Source organism: Liolophura sinensis, chromosome 1 (genome assembly GCF_032854445.1).
Source record: "Liolophura sinensis isolate JHLJ2023 chromosome 1, CUHK_Ljap_v2, whole genome shotgun sequence".
In the NCBI taxonomy this organism is placed as follows: Eukaryota; Metazoa; Mollusca; class Polyplacophora; order Chitonida; family Chitonidae; genus Liolophura; species Liolophura sinensis.
This window is the reverse complement of record NC_088295.1, coordinates 93,033,629-93,051,420: the sequence shown is the minus strand read 5'-3', so window position 1 is coordinate 93,051,420 and position 17,792 is coordinate 93,033,629. Positions and strand designations below refer to the sequence as shown.

General features: G+C 39.5%; 1 protein-coding gene across 1 annotated transcript in view; it reads left to right on the top strand.

Moving 5' to 3' along the window:
- Window positions 1–17,792, top strand: part of LOC135465737 (mucin-12-like) — a 51,345-nt gene that overhangs the window by 16,930 nt on the left and 16,623 nt on the right. Inside the window, exons 6-8 of the mRNA XM_064743063.1 lie at window positions 99–904; window positions 3,048–3,302; window positions 8,561–8,672. Coding sequence (XP_064599133.1) covers window positions 99–904; window positions 3,048–3,302; window positions 8,561–8,672 — 1,173 coding nt within the window. The remainder of the gene's footprint in view (window positions 1–98; window positions 905–3,047; window positions 3,303–8,560; window positions 8,673–17,792) is intronic.

Here is a 17,792-nt window from a genome sequence, read left to right as displayed (position 1 = left end):
CATAAACCTGATAGCTTTCATCAAAGTAATAACACATTTCGCAATGTGCTTGTTAGTGGTTAATCAAACTTTCAAGTCCTTCTGTTTGTGATCTGCAGGTTGCGAATACGGAGACCGGAATCCTGCCTGTAATCCGAATAATTGCAATCAATACGATAATAATATTAGAAATGTTGTATGCTGTGGTTCGTGCGGGGACTTTTCCTCGACCTCAGCTCCTACCTCAACCACCACCACAACTACCACAACTACCACCACCACTACCACTACCACCCAGGCTCCTACTACCACTACCACCCAGGCTCCTACTACCACAATCACCCCAGCTCCTACAACCACCCCGGCTCCTACAACCACTACAACTACTACAACCACTCCGGCTCCTTCAACCACCACCCTGGCTCCTACAAGCACTACAACCACTCCGACTCCTACCACTACCACCCCAGCTCCTTCAACCAGCACGCCGACTCCTACCACCACTACAACTACTACTACCACTCCGGCTCCTTCAACCACCACCCTGGCTCCTACAAGCATTACAACCACTCCGACTCCTACCACTACCACCCCAGCTCCTTCAACCAGCACGCCGGCTCCTACCACCCCTACAACTACTACAACCACTCCGGCTCCTTCAACCACCACCCTGGCTCCTACAAGCACTACAACCACTCCGACTCCTACCACTACCACCCCAACTCCTTCAACCAGCACGCCGGTTCCTACCACCAGTACCCCGATGTGTATTAATACGACATACCTGGCATGGGTTGAAAACGTAACGGGGGCGGGACACTGTGACACCTCCGCTCAAAGCTGCGTTAGCCCAGTGGTGACCTTGAACTATAGAAGTCCTGTCCATAGTACGTCTCAGTTACAGTGCAAGTTTCGTCTGTTTTCGGTAAGAACCCGCCGTGATCCACGGGTACGGTCATTTTGTGTGTCACGTGTAGCGCTACAGTCAGTACTCTTACATCAACATTACAATGAGCATTTCTTGGAACCGCTATGCTGTGATCGTCGTCGCGAAACAATAGTGTAGGTACGGCCAATAGTATTACTTTGTGTCAGAAACTTAATGTCTTCATGGCTTGGAACTTTCAAGCTGATTTAGTGAAGTGTAAACATTTTAAAGAACCTTTACAGAAGCAGTTTGGTTGAAAAACAATGCAAAACAAAGAGGATAATACGGCTCATGATAATCCTATGTATCAATGAATGGTCCATTCTAAGGTCAGTGGGAGACAATGATTCTAACCAAAATACACAAGTGTATAAATTGATTGGGGTTATTGGTGTACATGTGTGGTTTTTAATACACTATATTTCAAACTCTTTGCCTTACATCATATCATTTGAAACTGCCATCTGCAATACATCCTTTATACCTGTTATGAATACAATCAGTTCCGGAACAGTAATCACAATTCCACAAGAAAAATTCATGTTTCTTGGACGTGTGCAGGTAAGCCTAGAATCGGTGAAACTCATTCTCTTGTCAACAAAGAAGAAATGGGGAAACCACTGTTTAACTACAGGAACAGAATCAGTGAAAACCCATTCTCTGTCGATAAGCATGGAATCGGTGAAAACCCATTCTCTGTCGATAAGCAGGAAATGAGTGAACCCATTCTCTGCCGATAAACATGGAATGAGTAAAAACCCATTCTTTGTCAATAAGTATGGAATGGGTGAATTTACCCATTCTCTGTCGATAAACATGGAATCGATGAAAACCCATTCTCTGTCGATAAACATGGAATCGATGAAAACCCATTCTCTGTCGATAAACACGGAATCGATGAAAACCCATTCTCTGTCGATAAACATGGAATGAGTGAAAATCCATTCTCTGTCGATAAACACGGAATCGATGAAAACCCATTCTCTGTCGATAAACATGGAATCGATGAAAACCCCATTCTCTGTCGATAAAACACGGAATCGATGAAAACCCATTCTCTGTCGATAAACATGGAATCGATGAAAACCCATTCTTTGTCGATAAACATGGAATCGATGAAAACCCATTCTCTGTCGATAAACACGGATCGATGAAAACCCTATTCTCTGTCGATAAACATGGAATGAGTGAAAATCCATTCTCTGTCGATAAACACGGAATCGATGAAAACCCATTCTCTGTCGATAAACATGGAATCGATGAAAACCCATTCTTTGTCGATAAACACGGAATCGATGAAAACCCATTCTCTGTCGATAAACATGGAATCGATGAAAACCCATTCTTTGTCGATAAACACGGAATCGATGAAAACCCATTCTCTGTCGATAAACATGGAATGAGTGAAAACCCATTCTCTGTCGATAAGCATGGAATGAGTGAATTTACCCATTCTCTGTCGATAAACACGGAATCGGTGAGTTTAATCATTCTTTGACAATAAGAATGGGATTGCTCAAATCCATACTATACCATCGGGTATGGAATTTATGAGATCTGTTCTCTGACAATGATGGAAACTGTCAATCTAGCTATTCATGCAAACATGTTTGAAATTGCCGAAAACCATTTTCTAACAATAACCATAAAATGGACGACACACATTTCGCGAGTGATAGTGGAAATGAAGATAACCATTCTTTGTTAGCGTATTCTTTGTGATTCTGAGCGACCAAGGTGATATTCACTAAAGCCGTACACACCTTCAAAAATAATTTCAAAAACAGAACTTAAGATTTAAGTTTACCCAAGTGTTTGGCAAAAAGTTTTCATCATTTCCTCCCTTGTTGGTGATTCTCTAATAGCATTACGACAAGGGGGGATTTTTCACCATTTCACTGGTTTGTATGGCTTTTCTTCTTGTTTTGGAATAGTCGCATGAAAATATGACGCCTTTCAGGCTGTAATTTGTAATATTTGGCTAAACTTCCATGCGGTTTTATCCAAATAGATTGTTCGCTATAAGTTAATGGTGCAGTTTGCATATAATGTCAACGGAACTTCCTGAGATACAACCCACTCGTAAGTTAGATTCTTTAATCCCTGAAAAAAAATATTAAAAGAGTTCGCATGTTTACAGGTGGGAGAGAAGGGGTCTTTGTTGACAGACACGGACAATCGGATCGGGACCGGAGAATTTGTCAGTTGTAATACGGTTCGCTGTAGTTTCCCAGACGTTGTCATACCACCGTCTTCCGCCGGTAGATCAGTCACGGGAATGTTGATTTCCGTCAGCGAGAATGGTCAGGCGTTTGGCACAGAAGGCCTGTACCTAGGGTACGACGCCAGGTGCGTGGCCTGTTCCCTGGACCCTGAACCACGCTGTACTTGGAACGTAAGTAAAGTATGTGTTTAGTTGAACAGAAATGCCTGTGCCGTTGTACTGGTATATCGTCAAGCACTCGCAGAGAAGAGTCGTGTACATGGTACATGGTCTGACTTTAAGGGAGAAGTTTTGTGACAATGCTGATCATTAACAGTTGAGTGTTGTAGTACTGATCCATTTTCAGACATTAACGATGGAGTGTCGTTGTACTAATAAATGGTCAGACATTAACGATGGAGTGTCGATGTACTAATACATGGTCAGACATTAACGATGGAGTGTCGTTGTATTAATACATGGTCAGACATTAACGATGGAGTGTCGTTGTACTAATACATGGTCAGACATTAACGATGGAGTGTCGTTGTACTAATACATAGTCAGACATTAACGACGGAGTGTCGTTGTACTAATACATGGTCAGATAGTGGAGGGCCATGGTACTCATACATGGTTGCACATTCACTGTGGAAAGTTCTTCTGCTGGGGCATGGTCAGACATTAACGATGGAGTGTCCTTATCCTGCTGCATTGTCAGACATTAACCGTGGAGTGTCGTTGTCCTGGTACATTGTCATACATTAATGGAGGAGTGTCCTTATCCTGCTGCATTGTCAGACATTAACAGTGGAGTGTCGTTGTTCTGGTGCATTGTCTGGCATTAATGGAGGAGGGTCGTTGTACTAGTGCATGGTTAGACATTCACTGTGGAGTGTTGTGGTGCTGCAACATTGTCAGACATTAACTCCGAAGCGTCATGATACTGGCACATAGTCAGAAATTAACTTTGAGGTGTCGATGTACTGGTACCTGGTCAGACATTATCGGCTGAGTGTTGTGGTACTGATACATGGTCAGGCATAAACAGTGTCGTTGTACTGGTACATGACCAGACGATAAAGATGGAGAAAACTTGAAAATGACCTAAAGTTCAGATGGAAGAGTGCGAAAAGTTATTAACAAATATTTGTCTTCAATATTTTTTCCGATTTTTCCTTAAGGAGAAAAAGACACTTGAACATAATTTTTGGATGGTGGGTGTTTGGAACCAACTTTTGGTATTTATAATCTTTGTTTTATAATGTCATAAATAAGGATGTAACACGGGTTTAATAAATATTTTTGTACTAGAATTTGTTCTTTTTAGCTTTTTTAAATGTATTAAACCTCAATTTGGATCATATTTATATTTTTAATATGTTCATAAATATTATCATAATTTAGGTTACATGCATATGTTTCGATGTAAACATACATTCAAATAAATTTATTAGACAAGCATCACATCCTTATTTAGAACATTACTATGTAATAACGATAAATATCAAAAGTTGGTCCCAAATACCCACCATACAAAAATATTTTCAAATACCCTTTTCTCTTGAAAAAAAAATGCAAAAAATATTTAAGATCATATCTGCAAATAAGTTTTGACTCTCTTTCATCTGATTATGGTATCATTTTTATGTTTTCTTCTCCTTTAATGGTGAGGTATCATTGTATTGAGAAATGCTCAGATAATAACGGTCAAGTGTCGTTGTAATGGTACATGGTCAGACATTGACGACAAAGTGACGTTGTACTGGTACATGGTCAGACATTAAAGTTGCTGTGCCATGCTACTAGTACCTGGTCAGACATTATTGGTGGAGTGTCGTGTTGCTGGTTCATGGTCAGACATTTATGGTGGAGTTTCGTTCATTTATGGTGGAGTGTCGGTGTAGTGGCACATGGTCAGACATTTATGGTGGAGTGTCGGGGTAGTGGCACATGGTCAGACATAAACGGTGGAGTGTCGGGGTAGTGGCACATGATCAGACATTTATGGTGGAGTGTCGGGGTAGTGGCACATGGTCAGACATTTATGGTGGAGTGTCGGGGTAGTGGCATATGGTCAGGCATTTATGGTGGAGTGTCGGTGTAGTGACACATGGTCAGACATAAATGGTGGAGTTTCGTTCATTTATGGTGGAGTGTCGGGGAAGTGGCACATGGTCAGACATAAACGGTGAAGTTTCGTTCATTTATGGTGGAGTGTCGGGTAGTGGCACATGGTCAGACATTTATGGTGGAGTGTCGGGGTAGTGGCACATGATCAGACATTTATGGTGGAGTGTGGGTGTAGTGGCACATGGTCAGGCATTTATGGCGGAGTGTGGGTGTAGTGGCAAATGGTCAGGCATTTATGGTGGAGTGTCGGGGTAGTGGCATATGGTCAGGCATTTATGGTGGAGTGTCGGTGTAGTGGCACATGGTCAGACATAAACGGTGGAGTTTCGTTCATTTATGGTGGAGTGTTGGGGTAGTGGCATATGGTCAGGCATTTATGGTGGAGTGTGGGTGTAGTGGCACACATGGTCAGGCATTTATGGCGGAGTGTGGGTGTAGTGGCATATGGTCAGGTATTTATGGTGGAGTGTCGGTGTAGTGGCACATGGTGAGATTATTGGTGGTGTCGGGGTAGTGGCACGCGGTCATTAAAGTTGCTGTGCCGTGGTACTAGTACCTGGTCAGACATTATTGGTGGAGTGTCGTGTTGCTGGTTCATGGTCAGACATAAACGGTGGAGTTTCGTTCATTTATGGTGGAGTGTCGGGGTAGTGGCACATGGTCAGCTTTTATGGTGAGTGTCGGGGTAGTGGCACATGGTCAGGCTTTTATGGTGGAGTGTCGGGGTAGTGGCACATGGTCAGGCATTAATGGTGGAGTGTCGGGTAGTGGCACATGGTCAGACATAAATGGTGGAGTGTCGGGGTAGTGGCACATGGTCAGACATTTATGGTAGAGTGTCGGTGTAGTGGCACATGGTCAGACATTTATGGTGGAGTGTGGGCGTAGTGGCATGTGTTCAGACATTAATGATGGAGTGTCGTGTACTGGCACTTGGTCAGGCCTTTTATGGTTGAGTGTCGGGGTAGTGGAACATGGTCAGGCATTTATGGTGGAGTGTCGGTGTATTGGCACATGGTGAGATTATTAGTGGAGTGTCGGGGTAGTGGCACGCGGTCATACATTTATGGTGGAGTGTCGGGTAGTGGCCCCTGGTCAGACATTTATGGTTTAAGTGTCATGATACTGGTATATGATCAAACATTAACCGTGAAGTGTCGTTGTATTGGTAAGAAGTCAGACATCACCGGTGAAGTGTCGGGGTATTGCTACATTGACGGTGATGTGTTGTGGTGCTGACACATTGTCAGACATTAATGGAGAAGTGTCTTGTTTTAGTACATAGTCAGACATTAATAGTAGAGGTTCGTGGAACTGATACATGGTTATGCATTCATAATGATGTTTAGTGCTGCCGGGACATGGACAGACATTAACGGTGAAGGATCGGTGTACTGGTATATGGTCAGACATTGAAGACAAAATGCCAATGGCGGGGGTTGTGGTCGTGGTACATTGTCAGACATTAACGCTGAAGTGTCATTGAATTGGTACAAGGACAGACATTAACGGTTCTGTGTTGTAGTACTGGTACATGGCCGGGCATTAATGGTGGAGTTTCGTGGTACTGGTGCATGCTCAGACATTAACGAAGAAATGTCGTTGTGCTAGTACATGGTCAGACATTAACTGTGAAGTGTCGTCATGTTCTACATAGACATCAACGGTGAAGTCTCGTCAGGCTCGTACAAAGTCAGACATTAAAGGTGAAGTGTCGCCATGCCCACGCATAGTCAAACAATAACGGTAAAGTGTTGTGGTGCTCGTACATAGTCAGACATTAACAGTGAAGTGGCGTTGTGCTCGTACATTGTCGGATATTAACGGTGAAGTGTTGTTGTACTGGTACATGGACAGACATTGACGACAAAGTGCCGTGGTAGTAGTACATGGTCAGATATTAACGAAGGAATGTCGTTCTACTACTACATGCTCAGATATTAACGGTGAAGTGTCGATGAACTGGTGCATGGTCAGACATTAACTGTGAAGTGTCGTCATGTTCCTATATAGACAATAACGGTGAAGTGTCGTCAGGCTGGTACATAATCAAACATTGACGGTGAAGTGTCGTTGTGCCCGTACATAGTCAGGCATTATCGCTGAAGTGTTGTGGTGCTCATATATAGTGAGACATTAGTGCTGAAGTGTAGTAGTGCTGACTAGTAATAGACATTAACGGTCAAGTGTTATTATACCGGTACATGGCCAGACGTTGACGGTGAAATGCCGTGGTACCGGAACATGGTCAGACATTGACGACAAAGGGCAATGGTACTGGTATGTGGTCAGACATTGACGACAAAGGGCAATGGTACTGGTATGTGGTCAGACATTGACGACAAAGGGCAATGGTACTGGTATGTGGTCAGACATTGACGACAAAGGGCAATGGTACTGGTATGTGGTCAGACATTGACGACAAAGGGCAATGGTACTGGTATGTGGTCAGACATTGACGACAAAGGGCAATGGTACTGGTATGTGGTCAGACATTGACGACAAAGTGCTAACGGCGGAGCGTTCTGGTACTGGTACATTTTCAGACATTAACGGCGAAGTGTTCTGGTGCTGGTACATGGCCAGACATTAACGGCGAAGTGTTGTGGTGCTGGTACATGGCCAGACATTAACGGCGAAGTGTTGTGGTGCTGGTACATGGCCAGACATTAACGGCGAAGTGTTGTGGTGCTGGTACATGGCCAGACATTAACGGCGAAGTGTTGTGGTGCTGGTACATGGCCAGACATTAACCGGCGAAGTGTTGTGGTGCTGGTACATGGCCAGACATTAACGGCTGAAGTGTTGTGGTGCTGGTACACGGCCAGACATTAACGGCGAAGTGTCGTGGTACTAGAACATTGTCAGATATAAACGTGCGAGTGGTCGTTGGACTGGTACATGGTCAGACATTAACAGTGAAGTGTCGTGGTGCTGGTACATAATCAGACATTAACTGTAAAGTTTCATGGTGCTCGGTACATAGTCAGACATTAACGGGATCTCTCCGTGGTGAGACTGTTCATCCGGGCGTGAATACCCTAACCACTCGCGTTACCATGGTGGTTAAAAAGTATTTATGTAAAATTTAAAAAATAAAATTAAAAAAGAAGCTAGGCTTAGTCTGTTTGTAAGATTACATCAGAAAACTACTCGTAGTATGTATGTTACAATTAGTCGATGTCCAGCAAAGCCTGCTGTGGAATAAGCTTCGGATGAAAACATCTTTATTCAGTCACCAATTAGATGGTATGCTTGTTTCCATGTCTTGAATGTCTGTACCTATAAAGTGTGATGTTGCTCTCTTCTTTCTCCAGCCCACAATGTGTTTCATCCAAGGCAGATGTGTCCCTAATGGGTTGCCGCACTCCACCTTGCCCTGTCTGACGTGCGACACGTCTCGATCTACCATCGCCTGGTCTGTAGTAGGTAAAAAAAAATACACGTGCATCGCAAAGCATGTTTTCATCATCTCTACAAGTACATAACACTTCGACCATCACTGTAAGTTCAACTCCAGACATCGGCCATCACTATATGTATAGTACCGGTACCAGACCTTGACGATCATTACAAGCAAATGCAGTACCAGACACTGACCATCACCATAAGTAAAGTACCAGACATTGACCATCACTATAAATACAGTAGCAAACATTGACCATCACTATAAATACAGTACCAAACATTGACCATCACTATAAATACAGTACCAGACATTGATCATCACTATAAATACAGTACCAGACTTTAACCATCACTATAAGTACAGTACCAAACATTGACCATCACTATAAATACAGTACATGACATTGACCATCACTATAAATACAGTACCAGACATTGATCATCACTATAAATACAGTACCAGACTTTGACCATCACTATAAGTACAGTACCAGACATTGACCATCACTGCAAATACAGTACCAGACATTGACCATCACTATAAGTACAGTACCAGACATTGACCATCACTATAAATACAGTACACGACATTGACCATCACTATAAATACAGTACAAAACATTGACCATCACTATAAGTACAGTACCAGACATTGACCATCACTGCAAATACAGTACCAGACATTGACCATCACTATAAGTACAGTACCAGACATTGACCATCACTATAAATACAGTACACGACATTGACCATCACTATAAATACAGTACCAGATATTGACCATCGCTATAAATACAGTACCAGACATTGACCATCACTATAAATACAGTACTCGACATTGACCATCACTACAAGTACAGTACCAAACATTGACCATCACTATAAATACGGTACCAGACATTGACCATCACTATAAATACAGTACCAGACATTGACCATCACTATAAATACAGTACCAGACATTGACCATCACTATAAATACAGTACACGACATTGACCATCACTATAAATACAGTACCAGATATTGACCATCGCTATAAATACAGTACCAGACATTGACCATCACTATAAATACAGTACTCGACATTGACCATCACTACAAGTACAGTACCAAACATTGACCATCACTATAAATACGGTACCAGACATTGACCATCACTATAAATACAGTACCAGACATTGACCATCACTATAAATACAGTACCAGACATTGACCATCACTATAAATACAGTACACGACATTGACCATCACTGCAAATACAGTACCAAACATTGGCCATCACTATAAATACAGTACACGACATTGACCATCACTATAAATACAGTACACGACATTGACCATCACTATAATTACAGTACCAAACATTGACCATCACTATAAGTACAGTACCAGACACTGACCATCACTGCAGATAAAGTACCAGACATTGACCATCACTATAAATACAGTACCAAACATTGACCATCACTATAAATACAGTACCAGACATTGACCATCACTATAAGTACAGTACCAGACATTGACCATCGCTATAAATACAGTACCAGACATTGACCATCACTATAAATATAGTACTCGACATTGACCATCACTACAAGTACAGTACCAAACATTGACCATCACTATAAATACAGTACCAGACATTGACCATCACTATAAATACAGTACCAGACATTGACCATCACTATAAATACAGTACCAAACATTGACCATCACTATAAATACAGTATCAAACATTGACCATCACTATAAGTACAGTACCAGACATTGACAATCACTATAAATACAGTACCAGACATTGACCATCACTATGAATACAGTACCAAACATTAACCATCACTGCAAATACAGTACAAAACAATGACCATCTCTATAAATACAGTACCAGACACTGACCATCACTATAAATACAGTACCAAACATTGACCATCACTATAAATACAGTACCAGACATTGACAATCCCTATAAATACAGTACAAAACAATGACCATCACTATAAATACAGTACCAGACATTGATCATCACTATAAATACAGTACCAAACATTGACCATCACTACAAGTACAGTACCAGACATTGATCATCACTATAAATACAGTACCAAACATTGACCATCACTACAAGTACAGTACCAGACATTGACCATCACTATAAATACAGTACACGACATTGACCATCACTATAAATACAGTACCAGACATTGACCATCACTGCAAATACAGTACCAGACATTGACCATCACTATAAGTACAGTACCAGACATTGACCATCACTATAAGTACAGTACCAAACATTGACCATCACTGCAGATACAGTACCAGACATTGACCATCACTATAATTACAATACCAGACATTGACCATCACTATAAATACCGTACCAGACATAGGCAATCACTATAAGTACAGTACCAAACATTGACCATCCCTATCAATACAGTACACGACATTGACCATCACTATAAATACAGTACCATACATTGACCATCACTATAAGTACAGTACCAGACATTGACCATCACTATAAGTACAATACCAGACATTGACCATCACTATAAATACAGTACCAGACATTGGCAATCACTATAAATACAGTACCAGACATTGACCATCACTGCAAATACAGTACCAAACATTGGCCATCACTAAAAATACAGTACCAGACATTGACCATCACTATAAATACAGTACCAGACATTTGACCATCACTATAAATACAGTATAAAACATTGACCATCACTATAAATACAGTACCAAACATTGGCCATCACTATAAATACAGTACCACACATTGACCATCATTATAAATACAGTACCAAACATTGACCATCACTATAAATACAGTACCTGACATTGACCATCATTATAAATACAGTACCAGACATTGACCATCATTATAAATACAGTACCAAACATTGACCATCACTGCAAATACAGTACCAAACATTGACCATCACTATAAATACAGTACCAAACATTGACCATCACTATAAATACGGTACCAGACATTGACCATCACTATAAATACAGTACCAGACATTGACCATCACTATAAATACAGTACCAGACATTGACCATCACTATAAATACAGTACACGACATTGACCATCACTATAAATACAGTACCAGATATTGACCATCGCTATAAATACAGTACCAGACATTGACCATCACTATAAATACAGTACTCGACATTGACCATCACTACAAGTACAGTACCAAACATTGACCATCACTATAAATACGGTACCAGACATTGACCATCACTATAAATACAGTACCAGACATTGACCATCACTATAAATACAGTACCAGACATTGACCATCACTATAAATACAGTACACGACATTGACCATCACTGCAAATACAGTACCAAACATTGGCCATCACTATAAATACAGTACACGACATTGACCATCACTATAAATACAGTACACGACATTGACCATCACTATAATTACAGTACCAAACATTGACCATCACTATAAGTACAGTACCAGACACTGACCATCACTGCAGATAAAGTACCAGACATTGACCATCACTATAAATACAGTACCAAACATTGACCATCACTATAAATACAGTACCAGACATTGACCATCACTATAAGTACAGTACCAGACATTGACCATCGCTATAAATACAGTACCAGACATTGACCATCACTATAAATATAGTACTCGACATTGACCATCACTACAAGTACAGTACCAAACATTGACCATCACTATAAATACAGTACCAGACATTGACCATCACTATAAATACAGTACCAGACATTGACCATCACTATAAATACAGTACCAAACATTGACCATCACTATAAATACAGTATCAAACATTGACCATCACTATAAGTACAGTACCAGACATTGACAATCACTATAAATACAGTACCAGACATTGACCATCACTATGAATACAGTACCAAACATTAACCATCACTGCAAATACAGTACAAAACAATGACCATCTCTATAAATACAGTACCAGACACTGACCATCACTATAAATACAGTACCAAACATTGACCATCACTATAAATACAGTACCAGACATTGACAATCCCTATAAATACAGTACAAAACAATGACCATCACTATAAATACAGTACCAGACATTGATCATCACTATAAATACAGTACCAAACATTGACCATCACTACAAGTACAGTACCAGACATTGATCATCACTATAAATACAGTACCAAACATTGACCATCACTACAAGTACAGTACCAGACATTGACCATCACTATAAATACAGTACACGACATTGACCATCACTATAAATACAGTACCAGACATTGACCATCACTGCAAATACAGTACCAGACATTGACCATCACTATAAGTACAGTACCAGACATTGACCATCACTATAAGTACAGTACCAAACATTGACCATCACTGCAGATACAGTACCAGACATTGACCATCACTATAATTACAATACCAGACATTGACCATCACTATAAATACCGTACCAGACATAGGCAATCACTATAAGTACAGTACCAAACATTGACCATCCCTATCAATACAGTACACGACATTGACCATCACTATAAATACAGTACCATACATTGACCATCACTATAAGTACAGTACCAGACATTGACCATCACTATAAGTACAATACCAGACATTGACCATCACTATAAATACAGTACCAGACATTGGCAATCACTATAAATACAGTACCAGACATTGACCATCACTGCAAATACAGTACCAAACATTGGCCATCACTAAAAATACAGTACCAGACATTGACCATCACTATAAATACAGTACCAGACATTTGACCATCACTATAAATACAGTATAAAACATTGACCATCACTATAAATACAGTACCAAACATTGGCCATCACTATAAATACAGTACCACACATTGACCATCATTATAAATACAGTACCAAACATTGACCATCACTATAAATACAGTACCTGACATTGACCATCATTATAAATACAGTACCAGACATTGACCATCATTATAAATACAGTACCAAACATTGACCATCACTGCAAATACAGTACCAAACATTGACCATCACTATAAATACAGTACCAAACATTGACCATCACTATAAATACGGTACCAGACATTGACCATCACTATAAATACAGTACCAGACATTGACCATCACTATAAATACAGTACCAGACATTGACCATCACTATAAATACAGTACACGACATTGACCATCACTATAAATACAGTACCAGATATTGACCATCGCTATAAATACAGTACCAGACATTGACCATCACTATAAATACAGTACTCGACATTGACCATCACTACAAGTACAGTACCAAACATTGACCATCACTATAAATACGGTACCAGACATTGACCATCACTATAAATACAGTACCAGACATTGACCATCACTATAAATACAGTACCAGACATTGACCATCACTATAAATACAGTACACGACATTGACCATCACTGCAAATACAGTACCAAACATTGGCCATCACTATAAATACAGTACACGACATTGACCATCACTATAAATACAGTACACGACATTGACCATCACTATAATTACAGTACCAAACATTGACCATCACTATAAGTACAGTACCAGACACTGACCATCACTGCAGATAAAGTACCAGACATTGACCATCACTATAAATACAGTACCAAACATTGACCATCACTATAAATACAGTACCAGACATTGACCATCACTATAAGTACAGTACCAGACATTGACCATCGCTATAAATACAGTACCAGACATTGACCATCACTATAAATATAGTACTCGACATTGACCATCACTACAAGTACAGTACCAAACATTGACCATCACTATAAATACAGTACCAGACATTGACCATCACTATAAATACAGTACCAGACATTGACCATCACTATAAATACAGTACCAAACATTGACCATCACTATAAATACAGTATCAAACATTGACCATCACTATAAGTACAGTACCAGACATTGACAATCACTATAAATACAGTACCAGACATTGACCATCACTATGAATACAGTACCAAACATTAACCATCACTGCAAATACAGTACAAAACAATGACCATCTCTATAAATACAGTACCAGACACTGACCATCACTATAAATACAGTACCAAACATTGACCATCACTATAAATACAGTACCAGACATTGACAATCCCTATAAATACAGTACAAAACAATGACCATCACTATAAATACAGTACCAGACATTGATCATCACTATAAATACAGTACCAAACATTGACCATCACTACAAGTACAGTACCAGACATTGATCATCACTATAAATACAGTACCAAACATTGACCATCACTACAAGTACAGTACCAGACATTGACCATCACTATAAATACAGTACACGACATTGACCATCACTATAAATACAGTACCAGACATTGACCATCACTGCAAATACAGTACCAGACATTGACCATCACTATAAGTACAGTACCAGACATTGACCATCACTATAAGTACAGTACCAGACATTGACCATCACTGCAGATACAGTACCAGACATTGACCATCACTATAATTACAATACCAGACATTGACCATCACTATAAATACCGTACCAGACATAGGCAATCACTATAAGTACAGTACCAAACATTGACCATCCCTATAAATACAGTACACGACATTGACCATCACTATAAATACAGTACCATACACTGACCATCACTATAAGTACAGTACCAGACATTGACCATCACTATAAGTACAATACCAGACATTGACCATCACTATAAATACAGTACCAGACATTGGCAATCACTATAAATACAGTACCAGACATTGACCATCACTGCAAATACAGTACCAAACATTGGCCATCACTAAAAATACAGTACCAGACATTGACCATCACTATAAATACAGTACCAGACATTTGACCATCACTATAAATACAGTATAAAACATTGACCATCACTATAAATACAGTACCAAACATTGGCCATCACTATAAATACAGTACCACACATTGACCATCATTATAAATACAGTACCAAACATTGACCATCACTATAAATACAGTACCTGACATTGACCATCATTATAAATACAGTACCAGACATTGACCATCATTATAAATACAGTACCAAACATTGACCATCACTGCAAATACAGTACCAAACATTGACCATCACTGCAAATACAGTACCAAACATTGACCAACAATATAAATACAGTACCAAACATTGACCATCACTATAAATACAGTACAAAACATTGACCATCACTATAAATACAGTACCAGACATTGACCATCACTATAAATACAGTACACGACACTGACCATCACTATAAATACAGTACAAAACATTGACCATCACTATAAATACAGTACCAGACATTGACCATCACTATAAATACAGTACCAAACATTGACCATCACTATAAATACAGTACCAAACATTGACCATCACTATAAATACAGTACAAAACATTGACCTTCACTGCAAATACAGTACCAGACATTGACCATCACCATAAGTACAGTACCAGACATTGACCATCACTATAAATACAGTACCAGACATTGACCATCACTATAAGTACAGTACCAGACATTGACCATCACTATAAATACAGTACCAGACATTGACCATCACTATAAATACAGTACAAAACATTGACCATCACTATAAATACAGTACCAGACATTGACCATCACTATAAATACAGTACCAGACATTGACCATCACTATAAATACAGTACCAAACATTGACCATCACTATAAATACAGTACCAGACATTGACCATCACTGCAAATACAGTACAAAACATTGACCATCACTATAAATACAGTACCAGACATTGACCATCACTATAAGTACTGAACCAAACATTGACCATCACTGCAAATACAGTACCAGACATTGACCATCACTATAAATACAGTACCAAACATTGACCATCACTATAAGTACAGTACCAGACATTGACCATCACTATAAATACAGAACAAAACATTGACCATCACTGTAAATACAGTACATATCATTGACCATCACTGCAAATACAGTATTAGACACTGACCATCACTATAAATACAGTACATGACATTGACCATCATTATCAATACAGTACCAGACATTGATCATCACTATAAATACTGTACCAGACATTGATCATCACTATAAATACAGTACAAGACATTGACCATCACTATAAATACTGTACCAGACATTGACCATCACTATAAATACAGTACCAAACATTGACCATCACCATAAGTACAGTACCAGACACTGACCATCACTATAAATACAGTACCAAACATTGACCATCACTATAAATACAGTACCACACATTGACCATCACTATAAATACAGTACATGACATTGACCATCACTATAAATACAGAACCAGACATTGACCATCACTATAAATACAGTACTCGACATTGACCATCACTACAAGTGCAGTACCAAACATTGACCATCACTATAAATACAGTACCAGACATTGATCATCACTATAAATACAGTACCAGACATTGACCATCACTATAAGTACAGTACCAGACATTGACCATCACTATAAATACAGTACCAGACATTGACCATCACTATAAGTACAGTACCAGACATTGACCATCACTGCAGATACAGTACCAGACATTGACCATCACTATAATTACAGTACCAGACATTGACCATCACTATAAATACAGTACCAGACATAGGCAATCACTATAAGTACAGTACCAAACATTGACCATCCCTATGAATACAGTACACGACATTGACCATCACTATAAATACAGTACCATACATTGACCATCACTATAAGTACAGTACCAGACATTGACCATCGCTATAAATACAGTACCAGACATTGACCATCACTATAAATACAGTACCAGAAATTGACCATCACTACAAGTACAGTACCAAACATTGACCATCACTATAAGTACAGTACCAGACATTGACCATCACTATAAATACAGTACCAGACATTGACCATCACTATAAATACAGTACCAGACATTGACCATCACTATAAATACAGTACCAAACATTGACCATCACTATAAATACAGTACAAAACATTGACCATCACTATAAATACAGTACACGACATTGACAATCACTATAAATACAGT